Here is a 22,143-nt window from a genome sequence, read left to right as displayed (position 1 = left end):
CTAGGCTAGGGAACTGTTGAACATAAAAAGAAGTAAAACAATACACTGTACTACATCAGTAGTTTTAAAAATTTAAAATTACAGTATCAACAATGTATACTAATAACATGAGAGAGACAATACGTGTATTGCATCACATACTGTCTGTAGAGAATTTAAAATTAATTAAAGTTTACAGTACGTTTCGTAAACAAACGATAAAAGTTGCGAGATAAGCTACACCTCACACTTACAAGCAAACGGTTAGTAGTGATTCAAACATGTTCCAGATTATTATACGTTGCTTGAAAGTCTCAGGTGTATCACGAAACTGTTGACAAGTTGTCTCCACCTCGATTTTGTTTGGTTACTATAGCCATATTAGTAACCTATAGGAAAATGCATTAATATAAGTTATGTTCTAGAAATTATACCGATTGAGTAAACGGAGGGCTACAATATTAGAACAGTGTTAAAAATATAAAAGGAACTAGAGAATAATTTTATTAAAATTTCAATTAATGAATAAATTAATTACTTATGCGTACTTATGGTAGATGAAAGGAACCTACCATATCGTGTAGTCGCCTATTATCGGATAGTCTTATCTGGTTTTGTAAGTGCAGCCATCTACGGCTTTCTAATAATTATTAAAGCGCAATAACATGTCAGCACTGCAGTGATTTATATCGAACAGTTGTGAAAATGGCGTTAAAGAAATACACCGTTTTGATATTATGTTTTTATTATATTTGCGTGATAAAGCTCATTACCTGGAAAATATTAACTAATTTTTACTCAGTATGTTCGTTGATTCCTTATATCGGATATCCGATTTTAGGCATACTTTATTTTTAAGTTGCATTCTCGTTGTTTTTAATTGAAGTTTTTATTCTTTAAATTTTATTATGGCTTCTAGTAAAGCAATGAAAAACCTATTTGTGAAAAATAAGTTGAGTTTTCTGAAAGCTTCGAAGACATTCGGTGTCCCTAAAAGTGCATTAGAAAACTGTAAAGAACTCTTAACTTTTCCGGTTGTCCATATTATTTTTTATGAGCATAAGTTTTTATTTTGAGGTTGTTCCTTTTGTTAATATTTTCTTTGGAAGCGGTTATATGTCTTGCTTAATATGGCATTACCGTGTATTTATAACAATAAATAAATAGTGAACTCAAAACAGATAGATAAGATGTTGCAAGCTAAACTTAGTAGAGAGCTTGCCGTTAATTCCGAAGTTGAAGATGAGCTTGTAAAATATTGTTTAGAAATGTAGAACAGCAACTTACATTAGTGGTGGCGTTTCAACTAGCCATCATATTTCACACCAGTTTTCTAGTAAAGGCCAAGTGGAAAAAATGGCTGTCAGCTTTTTAAGAAAAGACCCATAACTGTCATTCCGGATACCCGAAGCTCCCCATAGCTATGCAAGCAAATGGTTTTACTAGAGAAAAAGTGTCATGTTTTTGGATAAGATCTCTGACCTGAATGTGCAAAGTTGGGATGTGACCCTAAATACATCGGATATCCGATATTATAAGAGCCTCTGATCCAGTATCAAATTTTCCGTTTTATTTTTTTTAAGGCCAATAGTTGCATTTTTTAATGTTGTTAATGTTTAGTTACTAAATTCGTTCTAAAATCTTAAAAGTGTGTTAACATCTCCTACTGTTTTTGTTAACTTTTGATTGAGTTAATCAAAAATCATCCGATTTTCGGATCTCTTCCTTTACGTATCAAAATCAGGCATAAAGAAAATGAAAATAAGAAACCGTTCATAATGTTAATTTTTGTGTAGTCTATTATATTAGATTGTTAGTTTTTGTGCCACTTCTAACTCCCTCCCTTCCTATAATGATGTACTTTTAGCAAACCCCTCCCCTTTAATTACACGCCAATAGTCCATAAATATGTTGACATCGAAGAAACAATCAAAAAGTTCTGCAATATTTTCTGTTAGTAAAAATAACATTAATTTCATATGATTAGGAGCCACTATCAGCCCCTAAATTTTCTCTGGGCCCGAGGAAAAATTCCCGGCTCTTCTTTCTCTCGACGACTCTGCTCGACTCCTTATCTTAACTTTTCGCGACCATCCTCCCTCTTAAACTGTGCACCTAATAGATGATCCCTTAGTTCACAAGTGAACCAACAGTTCACACTACCTTTTATTTGTATTTCTAACACTTTTTTAGAACAGGTAATGCTTCATTTTACCCAATTATCATATCATTTCTAGACCAATATAATCTACATAAATGCATTTTCCTATAAGGTCACTAATATGATATAGTGGCCATACAAAATCATGGTAGCGACTTTTTGCTGTAGGCCACAAAGCTTCAAGATAATTTCTACTTAATTTTTGATGGCAAATCCGCGAAAGTCACTGTTCAAATACAGTATATTGAAGCAATGACGCGTTATCCTACTGGCTAAAAGGGCAATTGCCTGGAGCCCCAAACTAATCTTTTAATAAAATATTTTCCCCAAAACATTCCTTCGAAGAAAAATATCTGAAGTCAACATTGTACAGTACCTGGGGCCCCTAATTCAGATTTGCCTGGTCCTCATGAAGCTGTAACGCGCCACTGCATTGAAGACTGATTAAATAAATCTTAACTCTGATAATTATTTAAAATTAAAATAAGATTGTAAATTTCTTGAGTTTTATAATCTGTCTTTAATTCAATTAATGTTCTATTTTTGTTTTTTCCCCTGCATGTGTATACGATCAAATACTAGAATTAACAAAAATTAATGAAAGCTACTGTTATGAATTATTATTATAACGAGCTATAAATTGTTTATTAGCCTATTTAATTTTTTATTTACTTTAATTTTAGTTCATTTTAATAATTAATTGTCTATACTGGATGCACAGTTATTGTACGTACCAAGCTACAGTGTGTTTCGCTTCTGCTACGTAATAGCTAAATGTTATAGTATAGGTAATCGGAGGCTATTCGTTGGTTTGGACGTCATGCAACGGCAAGTTTAAATTACAATCTTAAGATTTGCGCAAAACTTTTTTGGCCAGTTAAAATATTCAAAGCGGAAGCGGCTGGACAGCGTCAAAAAATAATTGATAAAACCGTGCGAGGCTTCTCTGCAAGGCTGAGCACTCAAGGTCGTGCACTTTAATTAAACTATGCTGTTATCTTTCGTAGGATCCGAGATAGGATTTGCCCCTGTGTGAAGGGGGTTAGGGGTGCAAGGCGTCCAACCAACGACTACCGAATACCTATACTACAGAGCAATTACATTTAGCTATTTCTTGGCAAAAGCGAGACAGCCCGGTACAATATATATAGAGTATATTCTATATATATTATCTTACTTTTATAAATTGCTAATAGCGAATGTATTTTTTAATTATAAGTAAATATTCTCTGAAGCATAATTTTAAACTTTTGTACAAAATTAAGATTTTTATGAACAGTTTCCATGTTTTATAAATGTCCTCAACGTCGTCGATAGGTTCTCGGAACTGCGAATTAAGCGAAACCAATTTTACCATAGGCTATATGACATAAACAAGATATAATTCGGTTAATATTCTAATTGGATCGTATTTGCAACCTCCGGTAAATGATTACAAATATACAGTACTGTACTTGTTTCGTTACAACGACGTCGAGGACTTGCTGTATAGTATTAAAAAGTTCTTGTTCATTTACTAAATGAATATACTGTTTTAGAAAATTCTCCTAAAAAGTATGAATCGATAAAAATAAAATCATTGATTACGGAATAAAATGGTTTAGAAGTAATGATAAAAACTGTCGTTAATAATTTCGATCAACATTTCCTAACCGTTGGTCGTGAACCGTATTCCTGAGTAAAGTCAAGGTCTTTCAATACATTTTAAACCAAGGTCATCAACTGAAAAAAGTCGAGGAAAAACTAATTTTAATTAACGATTAAATTTGTAAGCATTTTCATCTTCGTACATTAAATCAGTATTGAAAATGTTTAATGCGTGCTAAATAATCGAATGATAATATTTAATTTTAATAAGTTATTATTATTTTTTGTATATGAATTACGAAAACTTACCAATAGAAAATTTTAAAGTGTTTTTTTAACATTGCTGTTTGATAAATATGACATTTCCTCCATCCTCGTCATTGGGGAATACGTCTACATAGTATAATTTTACACGGTGATGTTACTAGGCTCCGAAGAATCTCCTCGCAACGTGCTGCTTAGATATTTTTAAAATTTACACGTTCAATATTTAAAAATTACGATTGGTGAGAACTCCAAAACATTTTTACAAGAGCTTACAAATCCTATGTAGATTAATTGATCAAATTTCATTGAAGAAAAATGCATATATCAGAATATGTACAAATAAATATTTACTAAACTTTCATAAGCATGTTTTGGAAATTCGATGAAAATGTTTCGACTGCTATTGATTGATTGCATAAAAATTTATATCATTCATACAAATTTTACATAATCACTCATACAGAAATTTTTGAGATTTAATAAATAATACGTCTATAATTATTGATTTTTTATATCAAAAATTTTGTTAATAATAGTCTATATAAATGTAATAAGCTCGGATTTAATTCTCTGCTTACGTGATGAAAATAGTCACGCATGTAAACTCTTTTTCGTGTCATTGTATATAGATTTCCGTTAACTGTATTGTGCTTAGTACGATGCGTAACAGAAAACAATTTAGCTATGTATTGATTTCAATTTTTCCACAGAAACTTTTTGAGAGTGGAATATTTTATAATTTAGTTAGATACAAAAGTGTTAACGAAACAATAGGCTTCGTTATGACACGTTTGAAATATAGATAAAGTTATTTACTTTATAATTTTAGGTTGCTGAATTATAGAAAATAGTCACTTTATTCTATTAAAAGTGTTTTTCTAGTCAACTATTTCTTATAGGTAGTTCCAGGTAGTTCATACTGTATAAAGACTTCATATAATACTTTCTTAGTATATACTAAAGTAGATTAACTAAGAAAGTATTAAGTATAAAGTATATCTACTTTATTGTTATTTTGATACTTTAATATTTACATAAAATGAAAGAAAAATAATTATCAGTTCTAATAAGGAGTTTCTGTAATTAAACTAAATGTTTCGTAGAAAGTATTCTGATAACATACTGGAAGCTTTTGTATTTAGGTCATTATAAAATATTGAAACAGTTACTATTATCAAACAAAACGGAAACAATATTTAACTCTTCTTTTATTTGCAGGGATGTCACACATGAAGTATATGACCAATACAAACCCTAATGATTTATTTCATTGTAAATAGATCTATAGATAAATTATTCTATTTTATTTAAATATTTTTCGAGTGTATTTATATTCTTACAGCTCTTGATATTTCTTTATATAATCTACTCTGGAAAAATATTTGATATATTTATAGCTGAGATAGTAAAAAAAATATTTTATTAAATTAAATATAAACAGAGAAATGTTAGCTTAACAATTATAATGGATACTAAAAGCTAAAATAAATTCATAGATAAATTTGGAGAGGCATCAGATGAGTGTAACGAAAGAATTAATGTAGTAAATATCTTAATGTATTTGTCATTACATTCTTTCCTTTTAATATTTAAATTCCTGACGCTCCACTTTAAATTTTTAACTCGTACTTCAACTGTTAGAATGTACTTATTTATGAATACACGTGCTTCTTTTTATTTATTTTTTTCATTTTTGAATCTCGTTAGACTTGAATATTTCTCGAGAGTGTAACGTAAAGGTATTTAAAAATCAAATTGCAAGTGGTGAATACAGAATAAACAGTATCTTTATCCTTGTACGCTTTCCTGAATATATTCTGTAGTAGATTAGTTGTAATACTTGTATTTCCTAATAATCAAATAAATCAGGAAGTAGCGAATGTAATTTAACATAGCAGTAACTTTCTCTAATAATAGTATGAGAACAAGTTTGGTAAGTATAAATATACTGATTAGTGATTACATTTTATAATCACGCCTCGATATTTTTATTTTAATAAAACTAATTATTGAAACTTTATTCTGCGAGATAAAATAAAAGATATATGTTAAGAAAGTTTACAAATGTTTTTATAGAACAAATAATTAAACATTACGGAATTATATCTAAAATTAAATAAATTATAAGAGTATAATTTAACTTAAGGGTTGAATACCGTAAGGTTTTCAATCTATAAATTAAAATAAAGGCTGATAAAGTTTTCATATTATATATCACGTTAGTATGTAACTTAATTGGCATATTTTAAGCCCTTAGTAACCCAAATATGTTATTTTTTGAAAACTTACTTCAGAATAAATTTACACTATATATACAGTCAATAAATTATTATTCCAAATATAGTAGTATAGTAGGATAAAAATAAAAATACAATCGCAGTCGGATATATATATACTGTATATCTATATCTATAAATGGACGTGTGTGTCCCTATATTTCACTTTTCAGCCAAAACTACACATCGCACATGAATGGTGTTTGTATGTGGTAGTAGCCCCAAGTCTCCATTCGTGCACTATGGTAGTTGCGTCTCGATAACGATAAGGGTGCGAGGGATATGGGGTTGACTTCGAAGAAAGTAGTTGACTTCGAAGATGTGTTGAGGCTGCAAGCGTTGAGGATGGAAGCGTTGAGGATGGAAGTGTTAATATGAAGCGGCATGCAAGATTTACAGGCGGTTTTTTGCGTTTTTGCGGAAAATCGAACATATTTTTACACTCATGTGAAAATTCTCTAATTAGTCCGAAACTGGGGACCTAATTCTTGCATTCTGTGTTAAGATTAACTATAATGTAATTATCTTAATCTTCACTATCGTTACTTTTTGCCCACAAATAAAAACCCAGCGAAGCGGGTCCTTGCAGCTAGATTCTAGATTACTTAGAAAAACAGTCTTTTATATNAACGAAAATGAAAATTTGCTTGATAATTCAACTACGCTTGTTGGAGAACAATAAAAACACTACACTCAACAAGCCACCAATAAAACTCAACTGCCTAACCTATAACCAAAGTCTCCTTTTAATTTGTTTTTTAAAAAAAGCGCTTGACAAACTTGCCCCGCATGCCGAAGTTGCCCCGATCTCCCCTATAAAAAAAAATATATTACATACAAATGTACGAACAAATAAAAACCCAGCGAAGCAGGTCCTTGCAGCTAGTAAATATATAAAAATTGCAAATTATTTCTACATAATAGAACTTTTCAGCTGTTAACATGAATCCTGTATACTTTTCTCAAATGTTAGATTTATATACAATACATTCTGATGGATGTTTTTTTCTATGAAATTGACTGAGATCGTCGAGATAACGTTTTGATTGCATAGTGCGAAACTACTATCCTCTATTTCTATAATTAGTGGTCCAACGACTGTTATTCCCCTACTTATCTTTATTCGGAATCACCCGACCGTTACTGAATACAGAAGAGGATTTCATCAGATTGTGGTCGACTTTCGAGAATTATTTTTTCTTATATTTCTTATTTCCTTGTATTTTCTTTTATTTGTGTGTTTTTTAATAGATACTTTCTCCACTAAATATCAATTTGGCTTTATCGAAATTACTTATTATATAACTTTTGAATATAAAATTCTCTATTAAATAATTATTTATGAATGTTAGTGTCAGCTAATTAGTTATATATATTTTATCAAATTAATGACTTCAATATAATTTATATATAAAATTTTGATTAAATGAGTTTATAACTTTTTAACCCCTCCTCTCCCTTCCTGTATGGATATCATGAACAAACCCTTACAATTAAAACTGTAAATACTAATAATAAAAATTCTAATATAAAATAATGAAAGCGATTTAAATCGTTGTCAAAATTGATAAATTAGTATTAATTTCATAGTAATAGTCTCATTAAATTAATAATAGATTATTAACAAACGTAACATTTAAATGTTTTATAGCTTTAATCTGTACAGTAAAATTTATAAATTTCTTCACTGATATCATCAGGAAATACAGTATAAATAGTAAGTTATTTTTAGGAAAAAAATTCGAAATTTCTTATTATTATACTATATTATTTTTATATGATTTTACTGTAGAATGTGCATTTCGAATCTCTACTTCTTCCTTAATTCTGTTTTTAATATTAAAAAAACAGATATAATGTAATGTTCACTTTCGGAAATATTGAATAAAAATGTGCTGTTTGAGAGTTTGTGCTTTTTCAAAGAAGTATATGTATAAATAAAATCATAATTTGTATGTTAACATTGAAAAAAGGAAAGAGATTATTTATTAATGGTAGTAGACTGACCTATTAAAGAATGAACATTAAATTTTATAATGATGCATATCCTCTGCATCTTTAATTCAGCCATGAAATGTACGATTCAAATTCTCTTTAGGAATAAGTCTAGAATAAAACGATCAATTTTTTCCAACAGAAGTAACGCCAAAATTCACGCTATTTCATTAAATATCATGTTTACTTTTCATTACGATTTTTAATACTTTGTAAGTTATAATAACAATTAGCATAGAGTATTTAAAGTATAGAGACTAGAGTATTTTGTATTTGTCAAATCCTTTAGTTCAATTATGTAACATTTAAAATTTTGTAACAGATATCTGTTGCATAAGACATTATTTTACTATTTTCAGCGTGTGTTTGTTTATAACAATGTTTTACTGTAACGAGCTAATTGCTAAAGTAGAATGAACCTATACTGTGTCGTTACATTTTATATCGTGAATGAAAATGAAAAATAAATATAAAAAAATATAAAATTGATAAAATGATGTATAATAGACATATCAGTACACGATAACTTTGATAACGCAAAATCTTAATTACAGTAGGCCTACTCTTATTAATTAACTAACATTTCTGATAAGTAAAAAAATCTGAGAGGATAGCTACATTATACAACAGTAGAAGCTGTGTGAATGAATAAAATATAAAGCATGTCCACGGATAAGTTTTATTCTTCGTTATAAGCATAATAATATAAAAATACATTCATATTATGGAATAGTTTCAATATAAATTTCATCCATATATAAATTAAAGAAAATTGAGGCAGAATTGGAAGTAAACAATTTAAAAAGCAGTTATTCTATGAGTTTTATTTATATAAACATCAAATTTTTCAATAAATAATCTAGAATAAAAGCTATCCTTATTATAAGCTAAATATACATATTGTAAAAACAATAAAAATACATTTTTTCTTATAAGTATTTTTTCTAATTCTAGTTTTGCTTAGTTTATCACACAAATATACAAAATTATATAGTAAAACGCAAACACACAGCTCTATCATCTTACGTTACATTAACTGTAAAAAATGAATTACTTATTGTCATGGGAGTACGCAGAGGAAAGCAAACAGAGTACTTGGTCCTCCCCTGGGATTAAGTTAAAAATTTCCATAAATTATAATCGTAAAAGTGATTGAGATGTATACTTATACCCTAAACCACGCAACGCTTTGTCTATCTAAAAAAACCCCAAAAAATTAAATAAAACTTCGATGTAATTGTCTCCAGCTTTTACCATCCAGGGAAAATTTTCTGCGGACGTCCATGCTTACTGTAAAAATAATCTGTTTAAGAACACCATTATATTTTACTATATCTTTCCTATTTTAACTCATTGGGCTGCAATTTGAAAAAATTGTAGACCTATAAATTCCCACTGTTGTCCGTCCGTCTTTCCTTAATCTCGAGAACGGAGTTAGATAAATGAAAGACGATACAAGATATGGAAACCTTTGGGACAGGAGGCCCCGATTAACTATATAAGAACTTCTAGTGCAGACCGGAAGTTATGTTGTTTCAATTCAACAATTTTCCCTGAAAGGTGTTAGATAGTTGACCGGCACGACTCTATAGTTAAAGGAAAAGTATGATTTACAGAGGCAAGTCCCTACTAATTTGAGGTGGAGAGAATATATTTTAAAAAATTAATTAATTAAAAATTGCAGCCCGGCATTGTGACGATGTCACAATAAATAATTGCTCGTTCATTGTTAAAATATGTTATGACTGAGCGCTACATAAATGCAAAGCAAATCTTAACTTCCATCAGAATACATTAGTCAATTGGAATATTAATTCGTATCAATCGTATGATTAACAAGCCAATGATATTTATAATCGTTTCTTATTCATCTATGATCAATAGTCTTAAAATTATTTAATAAAAATAAAACTACAGATTAATAACAAATATTTTTGCTAATTTGAATTCCTTTCCGGCATTCATCTCAATCTAATCTCATCCAATTTTTGTCTGTTGTGAAAACATTATAGTAAATTATCATAGATAATTATCTGTGGATCCGTATCCGGGAAAATCTTATAGTACTACTAATTTTTTTAATAAACTATCATGACAGCATCTCAGACTGAAAACGCTGATGTTATCATAAGCACGCAGGATATTCCCCAAATACATTTTTGTAAATTCCTTGTTTTGTCTACATTCCCAATAATCGGATTTTTTTCTTCATTCTGGCGATACCCTATGTAAAAATGGGAGTTTTTCTCTGTTGATAACAGCAAGGTGTTAAATTTATAATTCAGAAGTGACCGAATCAGTTACAATTTAGTAGTGTTTCCACTTCCCATATTACATTTTTAGCGTCGTTTTGCGTTTCCGATCTTCATTAACAGCTAGCTTTGCTTTCGAATCGTTCTTGTCTTCTCTATTGTTTCTGATAGTCTAGATTCATCGTTTCCTACTGTTTGCTTACTTGATGCACAATACTGAATTGTTTAAAAAAAAACAGTAACTCTGGTGACAAATACGGGCTCAACAGTAATTAAAAAGTGTGGATGACTTTCGCTTTCTGTAAGTCACGCTATTTTTCATATTCTCTACCGCTAAGCAATTTGTTAACGTACCAAACCGCGTTTTAAAACAAAATAGCTTAATATAATTCATAAGTCACAGGGCTTACAAAAGTGAAGGTTTCTAACTCTCATTATAAAATTTTTTCAGAACTTCATGCTCAACTCTGAGTACCGAGTTGTTGGGAGTGCCCTCATTTTGAGGTTTCACAATATGATAAACATATTAATGTTATTCAAATCACACTTTTAGTCGATTTCATAACTAATGATTATAAGAAAAGATGAACTCAATAAGCATCTTTCTTTTACCAACTTAGTTTAGTGATAACATAGGGCAAGTGTACCTTAAATATATTCATTCTTATGCATGATAAGTATTAATTATTAGTCATTTCCGACTTTAAAGGAATCGTTTCTTTATTCCTTTATTTGAATAGCGTTTTGGGTATATTTAAATAATAATAATAATAATAATAATTTCATATACTGTAAATAATAATGAAAACTAATTACACTCATATTAATCTTATTATTTTTCTTATGCTAAAGCAGATAACGATTATTTAATGCAATCAAAAGATAACATTTTGTGTACTTAAAATATATTTAATATTTAAAAAAATAAATATGTGATAAAATACTTCTGATTAAGAAGAAATTTTTATTATTCACATTGAAATGTGAAATAATAATCAAGAAACACTTCTAGAATTAAAGAAAATAAATAAATTTGTTTATTTTTTTCTGTTGTTTGAAATAAAGACTCGAAATTTTCTGAATCGGCTATACTTTAGCTGTGAAAAGAACACAAGAGTCAATACCAAATAATGTTAACTGTTATATCAAATTAAGAATTACATAAAATACATTAAAACTGTGCAATAACAAATCGTTTGAATATCAAATTTCTCATGAAATAATCACGTAACGATTTTTACTTTGTTGACGCTAATTTAAATACTGTACTGTGTATAAATTTGTTTATTATGACAATATTATATACTAATATTCCAACGTATAATTATTTTATAAAACAGAAATTATTACAAATTATATTTAAATTTACATAGGTATAAATTTATAATCTAATAGTTTATAGAGTTAAAGTTAAAGCCATGTTGATACAAGTTAGTACAGTAGCCTATATACTTTTTAAAACACAAACGTAATAAAGAAAACATTTTTTTTTAAGTAAATAACAGAAATATCAGATTATAGTTTGTATTTTAGACTAAATAAAGTTGAAAATTTTAAAGAAATGTTTAAAGTATTTTTAATATTTCTTTTTAAATGTAACAAGTTCATCTAAAATGATAAAATGCCTAAAACTTTACTCAACTAAGATTAAAATTTTTTTATATCAATATTTTTCACATATTAATTGATTTTAAAATTACTCTGGCAGAAAAATATCAGCTTGGAATATGTTATTGACTGATATTACAGTCATTTATCATTTTTCATCATTGAACTTTTATTATAAATTTTAAGACTGACTTTTTTTAAAGTTTTGTTTTAAAAAATAACAAAAATGTATTTTAATTAACGTGTATTTTCTCAAGTTTTATTAGCATCAAAATGTTCATACAACAGATGTTTATAACTCCTAAAACATAAATTTTTGTTGTTATAAAAGTTTTATTTGAATAAAATATTTAATCTGTAAATTTAATACACTGAAATTTTTTAGGAATTTGTTTTAAACTGTTTAATGTGTTTATTCTTTAATATATTCTACAATTTAACTCTTACAAGTCTCAAATTTTTCAGTATTTCATCAAACAAGTTTGTTTTTTTAGGTCATCATTGAAAATTTTACACTTAAATCGTTTTCTGATTATATGACGAGAAGTTTTCTCAAACATTGGTTAGTCATAAAATTTCATCATTGATTAAATTTTTCGTTTTGCTGTATCTATAGAGCAAAATGTAAAACTAAATTCTCATTAAACAATAGATGAGAATCTTTATATTCTAAATGTCTTTAGAGTTTACAATAAAAGAGAGAAATAAATATTCCCGATAAAATCCAAAATAACTTTTAAAATTGAAGCAAGCATGTTTGCGTTGCGGATAAAGAGGATACTTGCATTAAAATTATTCGCTCTGAACTTTCTAAGAAGCTGATATATATAGAATCTATTTTAAAACTAAGTCTCTTTTATTTCACTTCCTCTCTTTAACCTAACCATACCATTTACATGAAAGGATCCTATCTCCCCAAGATATTTATAATCAATTTTATAAATTTTTAATGCAGATAAGCTTGCTTTTCAATTGGATATCACATCTATAGCTAGCATTCAAGCAACAGTCTTGCATAAATTGTTGTGCTTATCAATTTAAACACATTCCATGCTAATATTTTCCTTAAAAATTAAATTTTTATATATTACTATTTCAAATTACTTTGAATCCAGCATAATTTTCATAGTTACAAGTCTAATAATAGTAACATTTCGTTATATGATCCATTATCATTTTCGTCAATTGTTAGAATATTGTCCTAAAACTAAAAATAACTAAAAACTAACAATGTAGTAAGTATGCAGTAGATTGATTGCTCGTGTATAATCAGTTTTTATTCTTGAATACTTTGAAATTATAATCTATAAAATACCTATATATAATGAAAATGATGTGTCTATTTTTAATAAATTGCTTTAATTAAAATTTTTAAACATCATTCAGAAAATGGCATTGTTCCGTGAGAGATATTTAATATTTGTGATAAGATTGCTTAAAACTAAACTAATGATAGCAAGTGCAAAATATTTAAATCAACAGGAAATCTAAACCCATAATGACGTATAAAATTCGTCACTCTGAAGATAAACAGACATCATTCATGACGTCAAAAAACGCTAAAAAGTAAACCGATAACCGATAAACTATCGTTATTAACAACTATTCTAAACAATCGATAAAATTCCGACAACACATATTACTGTAAATTTGTAAATCTGTACAGTATTATACGAATTGAATCAGATTTTAAAAAATTATATATTTTTTTAAATGCGTGAAAATACGCAATGCACTGAACTGTCAGTCTTGTATACGGAATTATTTATTGATCCATGTTAGAAGACATGATGGTGGAAGTTCCGTGATCCAGCCACTCCGTCCATTGTACATAAATCAGCATCTGTAATAATGTTCATATTAATGTTTACTGTCTTCTATCATCAAAAACAAATCTTACTCTTATTTAATTTGATTCTGACAGGTAAGTAGTGACTCAATTTGTTGATAAAGGATGAAGATGCATTTCGATTTTTATCATTTCTGAACTTTTACAAATTTTTTTACGTGCAGGGAGACAGTTGTTCTATAGTTGCCTGTAAAGGTGGCTTCACTGTGAATATATTTATAATATTCAATTTTAACCATAAAGTATTTTTTGCAGACAAAGCTACTAAACATAGAACTGTCCGTCAGAAAAATGAAATATATTTTTACATTTAAGGAATAAAAATTGATTTATTATTAAATTTTTCAAGTTCATTTGACACTAATGAATTAACATGTTTTAAACTTTTGAGAAAAACATGTTATTTATTTATCACAGTCAGTGGTCAACAACAATATTTTAGAGTCAGGCCTAGAAAAACAGAAGTGATTCAAGGACAAACTGTAGATCTTCAGTGTCACATTGGAAATTTAATGGGGGCTGTGCAGTGGAGCAAAAATGGATTTGTCTTAGGTGATCAACTTGAAATGAAATTATCTGTGAATCCTGTAGGCAATGTCTATTTATAATTCTTTACATTTTTCAGGATTCGATCCTGATATTCCAGGTTATCCCAGATACAGCATGATTGTAGATGAGAGGAGGGGTGTTTATAATTTAAGGATAAGAGAGACACGTCTAGAAGATGAAGGAGAGTATCAATGCCAAGTAAATTGGATTCTTTTAAAAAGAAAAAGTGACATTTTCTAAGAAGTTAGGTTAAATTTTTAAACAGAGTATTTTCAGGTTGGTCCTGCTCCCTTCAACCACCCTATAAGGGCCCAAGCTCGACTGACTGTTTTGAGTAAGTAGTTTCAATAGATTGATGATGCACATTTTTTATATGGAAGAAAAATGAACGTCATCATTCTGATTTACTTAATCATGATGACTTCATCTTTCAATTCCTTGATAACAGAAGAGGAAGGAAGTTCAAGAATTCAATGATGAAACAGCTTTGCTGAAAGACTTTTGACGTCATCATGATTGTGGTCATTTTTAAATAATATGTTATTTTCATAAATATTTCAAGAATACAATACCTAAAAACTATCAAGAAAATCTATCATTATTTTTATTATTATTTTTACTAAAAAAGTATCACAAAATTTTAATATAAATATTCCTGTATATTCTGGTAATACTGCAAATGCAATGCTTCTCTTTTAAATTCATAAATGTTCATTTTAATACAAACTAATTTTGTATTTCTTTAAAATAATAACTGTATTATTATTTTTATTTTAACATAGTACCTCCTCAACAGTTGCTTTTATATCATCGTGATAAAAGAAAAGAGGTGAGAGTGGTTGAAGCAGAAAGATATTCCATTGCTTGTTTTGCTAACAATAGTAAACCAGCTTCACAGTTGAAATGGTATAGAAATGATATACCAATTAGAGAAGGTAAATATTTTATTTATGAGCTGATCTTTGTGATCTTAAGGAGAAATATATGATCAAATATATTTTAAAACAGATTAAAAATATGTTAATAAATTTCTATCTAATCAAATCTTGACATTATTTTAATTATCTTGATATTCAATATCAAGAGACCTACAAGTATGTAGAACATCTGTTATTTTATAATTTTTAATTTAACATTCTGTGTGAATGATGACCCATCAATCTGATAATGTTTGTATGTACAGTATATCATCTGTTTTAAAATGATAATATATATTAAACTTATATCATTATCATATAACTTATTGCAAGATAGATTGATAAGCATTATTATAAATAAATTCTTTTGGTACTGTACATATAGTGGTTCTGAGTTGTATAGTTTTCAAATTATATAGATATTATTTAGCTGAATTTGTAAATGATGATATTAATTTATCAATGGAATAAATTGGTAATTATAGTAAAAATATAAATTTGTAAGTTTGTTTTAACTATAAGTAAATTTTTACATAAAACATTATATGATCATACAAATAAATTTTCAAGTTTGCAACCAATGTATAGCTGAATTTATTACTGACATATCTTCTCTGCAGTAAGTATTTTTTAATGCAGAACAGACATCTATATTATCTATATTTGCAATTCTACAATTTATGTAGGTATCATAAAAGAAAATTATTTGTTATAACTAAATATGAGCATAGATTACTAAAATTCATTTAATCTAATGATGTATTCATATAAAAACATCTTTTTTAGTAATTATGCTCATTATGCTTTATTAAAGTTACAAAGCCTAATTTAAATTGTTTAATTAAATAACATGTAATTCAAACTTATAATTTAATTCTGATGGTCAGCAGTGGCTTATAAATTAATATCAAAATAAATTCTAATGTAAAATTGGATTTTTTTAAATGAATAAAGATCTGAAAATACTGGTATTTATTAATTAATTATATTTATATATATCATGGGCCATCATACGTAGCTAATTATGAAACCATAATTTTCAGAAAATGAAATTTAAAAATTGGGGCAATATTTGATTACTTACCAAAAATTTGTGATTTTTATGTAACTATTTTGAATTCTAAATATGTTTGTGGTCTCAAATAGAACACGTTAAATATAATAATAATTATTGAAAAACTTCAGAATTTAGAGTTAGCTGTTATGGTTCTAGATCCACAATAAATCTCCATTAATTATCATCATTATTCCTAAAATAAATTATTTATATTTTAGAATATACATATATATATATATTGAATATACATATATGTATATATGTGTAATAATTTTTAAAATATATAATTTGAATACATTGTAGATGAATGCAAATAAGCAAAAATAAATCTCAAACTTAAGTATTTTTAAGAGTTATTCAAAGAATTAGGTTTTCAGTTAAATATTAATAAGCAAATTATCTGTTTAGATATTTGTGTGCTATAATTTTTCAAAATTAAAATAATTTTCAAAGAATATAAATTATTTTTTTTATTTTAACATGTCAAAAAATATTTTCTAAAGAGCAAATAAAAATTTCTAGTGCTAACTATAACAATAATTATTTTCATTTCAATTATAAAGATTTTTCATTATAGATCTTATTCCAAATGAACAAAAGATAGTAGATGATAAACTTTATACAACAATTAGTGCTTTACAATTGTATGCCATTTTAAATGATCATGGAGCTGTTTATACTTGTGAGGCTAGCCATCCTGCTCTGTCATCTCCTATCAGATCAGACCTGACTATAAACGTTTTGTGTAAGTTTACATTTCTTTATCATTAGCTATATTTGATTATAAATTGTTTCTTATTCCTATTATTCAACATTCTAAAAATATCTCAATAATTTTGCATGATAAAAAAAATATAATGAATTTTTTACTTATTGTTCTTTATAACTAAAACTAATGTATTTAGAATAATCAATTATTATATTAATGTGAAAACAATTCCAATATTTTAGATCCACCAGGAATGCCAGAAATTGAAGGTTACCATGATGGTGATGTTATACAAGAAGGTGATACATTGACATTGGCATGCATCTGTCGTGGAGGTAATCCACCAGCCAATCTTTTATGGTATCGTAATGATGTTCAGGTTGACGATACCTTTACTGCCAATCCTAAAGAGACTACTAATGTTTATACATTTACTGTAATCTCAAGTGACAACAATTCCATGTTCAGATGTGATGCAATCAGCACAATTACTGGTCATTATCGCACGAAAGAAGTTAAGCTTACTGTGATATGTGAGTTTATTTTTCCTGTTTCTTATATTATTAACAACTAAAGCACCATTCCTGAAGTTAGGTGCAACTGTGCCTCAAAATGTTAATCAAGTTTTTAGTACTTAAAAGCAGTTTTGACAAAATTCTTTTTAATTATTAAATATAAATCTTATTAAAATTATATAAAATAGTGTAATTAGAATATAACACAAAAAAATTTGGCTTGATACCAAATTATTGAATTTTGTTTTGATTGGGAAGGATGTTTCTCTAGGAAACAGTAATACTTGGATAAATTTACTAGCTATAAAATTAATTTAGCTTGGAAAAATTTTTATAAGCAAAATAGGACAAATAAAATTTTCTACAAAAGATATTATTTCTTATTTTAGAATTAAAACAATAAAATAACTGTCCTATTTTCTTACTTTGGTTATACATTATCTTTCAAAGGATAGAGATTATGAAGTTATAGTGATACAATTTATCTTGTAGACTGAATGTTATCAGCTATATTTGACATAAATTCTAATAAAGTAAACACAATACTTCTCATCAAAAATTGCCTCTTCAACTTGAAAATGCATCAAATTTAATCTGTACATTTTGACCATGCACTTTTTTTATAAATACTGATTTTACATTCAATAGTTAAATCTGTAAATGTAATTTTTATTCTTAATATTAAATTATTATGCCAAATTTTAAAATATTTAAATTTTGTTCATTAAAAAGTTTGTTTTTACTTTTATAAATTCCTATCTATATTTAAAGAACTGACTGTTAATATATTTTAATTTTTTGTAATATCATATCATAAGTGAAAATATGTAAATGCAGTTATAATTGAATTCTTATAGTTTTGTTTTACATTTCAGGATATGTTGTTTTGTAAATGGAAGAGTTAGCTCCATCAACTAATAATTCTTTTTAACAATGGAAATTTTAAGAGGTGTTGTTATTAGGTAATAATAATACTAAAATAATATAATACTTATAAAAACTGTTTTTTGTTATATTGTGATTTAAATGATTATCACCAATATATATAATTCAATTACTACACATAGCATTTGTGGTATTTATACATAACATTCAAATATTTAAGGAAAAATAAAAAAATAGATTCCAATGTAAATACTTGATATATTCTTCCAAATAAATTTATGAAGTCTAGAAAGAATATATTAGTTTATAAAATGTTAACCATCTGTTTAATTATTCAGGTGACTAATGTAAAACAATAGTGGAATCTCAATTGAAAATTTGAAAGTAAATATAATTTTTACTCAGGAAAAAATAAGCTATTTTGAATCAACGAACAAGCATAGTACTAATTAATCATTTCAATCTCTTTCAATGATTTCTTCAACAAAAAATATTAGAAGTGAATCAAATTACAGATTAAACATCTATGTAATAAAAAATAAAGTATAAAAATCTTTAAATATACCATTAATAGTATTAAATTACTAAATGCACAGTAATATTTATAATAATCTAATTTGTATGGTAGATATACATAAAGAATATGAAAAATTATTTAAATTAATAACAGCCATATGTAATTAGATTATATTAGTTTACATTAGTCAATAGCCATTACTCAATTATCTATTTAATATTAAGCTTAAAAATTGTTAAGACATGACATCTAGATTAATTACATGTTATGTTATTTATAGTATAAAGGGAATAGAATGCTAAGTTTATTATATTTGAATTACACATATGAATATGTGTGCAGTTATATGTTTAAAAAAAACACTCAGAACAGTAATTGAACCTATTTTCAAATTATGTTCAAATATTTTCCTCTTAACATTGTTTATTAGTTTGCATGCATAGAAGGATTGCATGTCCTACATACTGTACTTAGTATAAGTACTTAAAACAGGTTTATGAGTCATGTTAAATGTATTGTATAGTCCTTTTATATCATGTAAAGTATATTTTCTCATAGTGCAATATACATAAAATAAATGGTCTCTTTTCAGGATTTTATGCAGGATAAATTATCAAGAAACAGAAGAATTTTTTGTATATTGTAATTTAAATAATTTGTCTTCACAAATAGATTTAAATAATAAAAAAACAAAAAAAAAATGATGATAAATTAAAATATGTTTGTGCTTTATAGTTTTACTCTCGTATATTTTGTCTGTGAAAATAATCTTTGATCCTTGTATTATTTTACGGACTAAAAAAAGAAAAAGCAGTCAGCCTTGTTTACGACTGCTTGCAGACAGTTACGCAATGCCCAAAGATTAGGTTGTACCGGAAGATAATGAACCCAATGACCACTCACTTGATGATAATCGTTCGGAATGAGGATAATTATATCATTTCAAAACTATTATCATTCGTGCAGAGAAATTATTTGTAGACTATTTTACCTTTTAATTTACTTGCAAAGTTTTAAATATATATATATAAACAATACCCTTATTTAAAAAAGAATATATTATGAAATTTTTCTATTTTTAAATTGTATAATTAAAGAAAGAACATAAAATCGGAAAATAAATAAATCCCTGAGGAATTTGATGGATTTATAAAATGATATTTTAATCTAATCTTAAACCAATTTCGGCGATTAATATTCTTTTAACGATTTCTTCATGAACAGACTGCTATCAACGTGTCATACATATTCATAATTGTAACTGCCATCGCCACATCATACATATTCATAAACTCCGGTTTCATTGATCCGAATCCATATGGCTTTGTTGAAAGCAGACTATTTTTTAAAACAGTTTTTCAATGCAATATGTTAGAAAATCTTTTTAATTCTTATGTAATTCAGAAAAAACGCCGAATAAAAAAACATAGAAACGAAACCCGAAATTACGATAAAATCTTGTATAAAAGGAAAAAAAAAAATTATTCTTAAATTACAAATCATTATGTAAATGATAATAAATTTTAGATCTGTATAAGGAAAAATCTTTTCTGTACATTAAAAAAAAATAAATAAATAAAGCTTTGAAATATATATTTTAAAAAAAATTGTATATTAAAATATTAAACTTTATCCTATGCATAATTCTTAATTGAGATCAAGCCCAATTTCCGCGTAGGACCACTTTTTATATACAGGAAATGTCCTATAAAACTCAATGGGAGAGAATCTGGAGGGAGGTTAATCGTCGGTTTTATAAATTCAACAGTGTAATAATACTTCAGACGTATCTTTTCAAGTTGCGCAAATGTGTCGTCACAATATTCTACGCTGATTTTCAAGAATAAAAGATTACAAATTCTTTTTGTAGGATAGGAGATTGCTTCACAACATGCAAGTTACGTCTATTCCGGCGACCTCGCCCATCTGTCACGTGCTCGGCAGTATCACCCAGCATGCGTTTCGAAACCGGCTTCTCATCGCTGTTTATAAAACAATTTTGCGGTTGTGAGAATTTTAGTTTTAAATGAGTCTTTATTGCTCGTTCGTCTTTACAAGGTTAACTTTTGTGAAGACGAAAAGTTCTAATGATGATATTTGGATATTTATTTTAATATATTTATAATTTCGAGGAATAAAATGAGATTTTTACATCAAATTTGCCAATAAAACTCTATTAATTTCTTCTTCGTACAAGTAATAAATGAATCGAAAATAAATATTTTACTGGCTTATTAATTTAAAAAAATCATTGAAAAGTTTAAATATTCTGTAAATAAAATTTTTAAAATTAATTTCTAAAATTTTTTTCAAATTTAAAATAAATATATAATTTTTAGAGGGAAATTGGAACTAATTTTAAAAAATATTTTATAAAACTGCTTTTGTAGTATGCTAAAACATGTGTTTTTTTTTTTTTAAATTTGATATTGAACGATAACGTTTTAATAATTAAAAAATGCTAGTTTTTCTTTAATTAGAGAGATTAATTTATGTTAATTAATTCGTGATAATTGTTTATTTTATATTCTCATAATGTGCGATTTTATGATAACAATTAATAACTTCCTTCAGTCATTAATCATACATTTAAGCCAAAAATATCCATAAAAAAAGCTTTTTCTGAATTTTTTCAAATAAATATTTTAAATGTTTTTAAAATGATTTACTTAATTTTTCGTTTTTCTAAAAATAACTTTCTTCGATTTTGTTAATTTAAAATAGTAGAAAAACTAAATTAAAACAAATATAACTTCTCAGTTTTTTGCATTAATTTTTTTTAATAAAAAAGTTTTATATAATTGAAAATAATCTTATTTTATGATTTTTTAAAAATTATTTTATAAAATTGCACGAGAAGCTACAATGATAAAAATTAAAAATCATTTTAAACATCTATTTTTATATATTAAAGAAATAAAAAGTCATAAATTTAACTTTCTAAACTTTTTAAAACTTTGATCTCTGAACAACGTAAAATTTTAAAATATACAATATAGATTTATATATATATATATATA

At 26.8% G+C, this 22,143-nt stretch overlaps 1 protein-coding gene across 3 annotated transcripts; it reads left to right on the top strand.

The window, feature by feature from the left end:
* The first annotated feature begins 5,714 nt into the window (after positions 1-5,714).
* LOC111622936 (nephrin-like) lies at positions 5,715-20,121 on the top strand. Of its 3 annotated transcripts, XM_023365403.1 has the most exons (10): positions 12,231-13,360; positions 13,512-14,049; positions 14,392-14,526; positions 14,600-14,721; positions 14,800-14,857; positions 15,306-15,458; positions 17,075-17,242; positions 17,449-17,739; positions 18,597-18,683; positions 19,716-20,121. In XM_023365403.1, coding segments are annotated over exons 2-9 (1,002 nt in total). In that variant the 5' UTR covers positions 12,231-13,360; positions 13,512-13,976; the 3' UTR covers positions 18,599-18,683; positions 19,716-20,121. The 3 variants fall into 3 exon arrangements, with proteins under 3 accessions (XP_023221173.1, XP_023221171.1, XP_023221172.1); XM_023365405.1 differs by lacking the exons at positions 12,231-13,360; positions 13,512-14,049 and adding an exon at positions 5,715-5,927; XM_023365404.1 differs by lacking the exon at positions 13,512-14,049 and having other exon boundaries at positions 12,233-13,360.
* The last annotated feature ends 2,022 nt before the right edge of the window (positions 20,122-22,143 follow it).

The sequence above is a fragment of the Centruroides sculpturatus genome, unplaced genomic scaffold (genome assembly GCF_000671375.1).
Source record: "Centruroides sculpturatus isolate CEXI.00-Female unplaced genomic scaffold, Cexi_2.0 scaffold282, whole genome shotgun sequence".
NCBI classification, from domain to species: Eukaryota; Metazoa; Arthropoda; class Arachnida; order Scorpiones; family Buthidae; genus Centruroides; species Centruroides sculpturatus.
The sequence above is the reverse complement of the archived record's forward strand: the minus strand, read 5'-3'. Positions and strand labels throughout refer to the sequence as shown.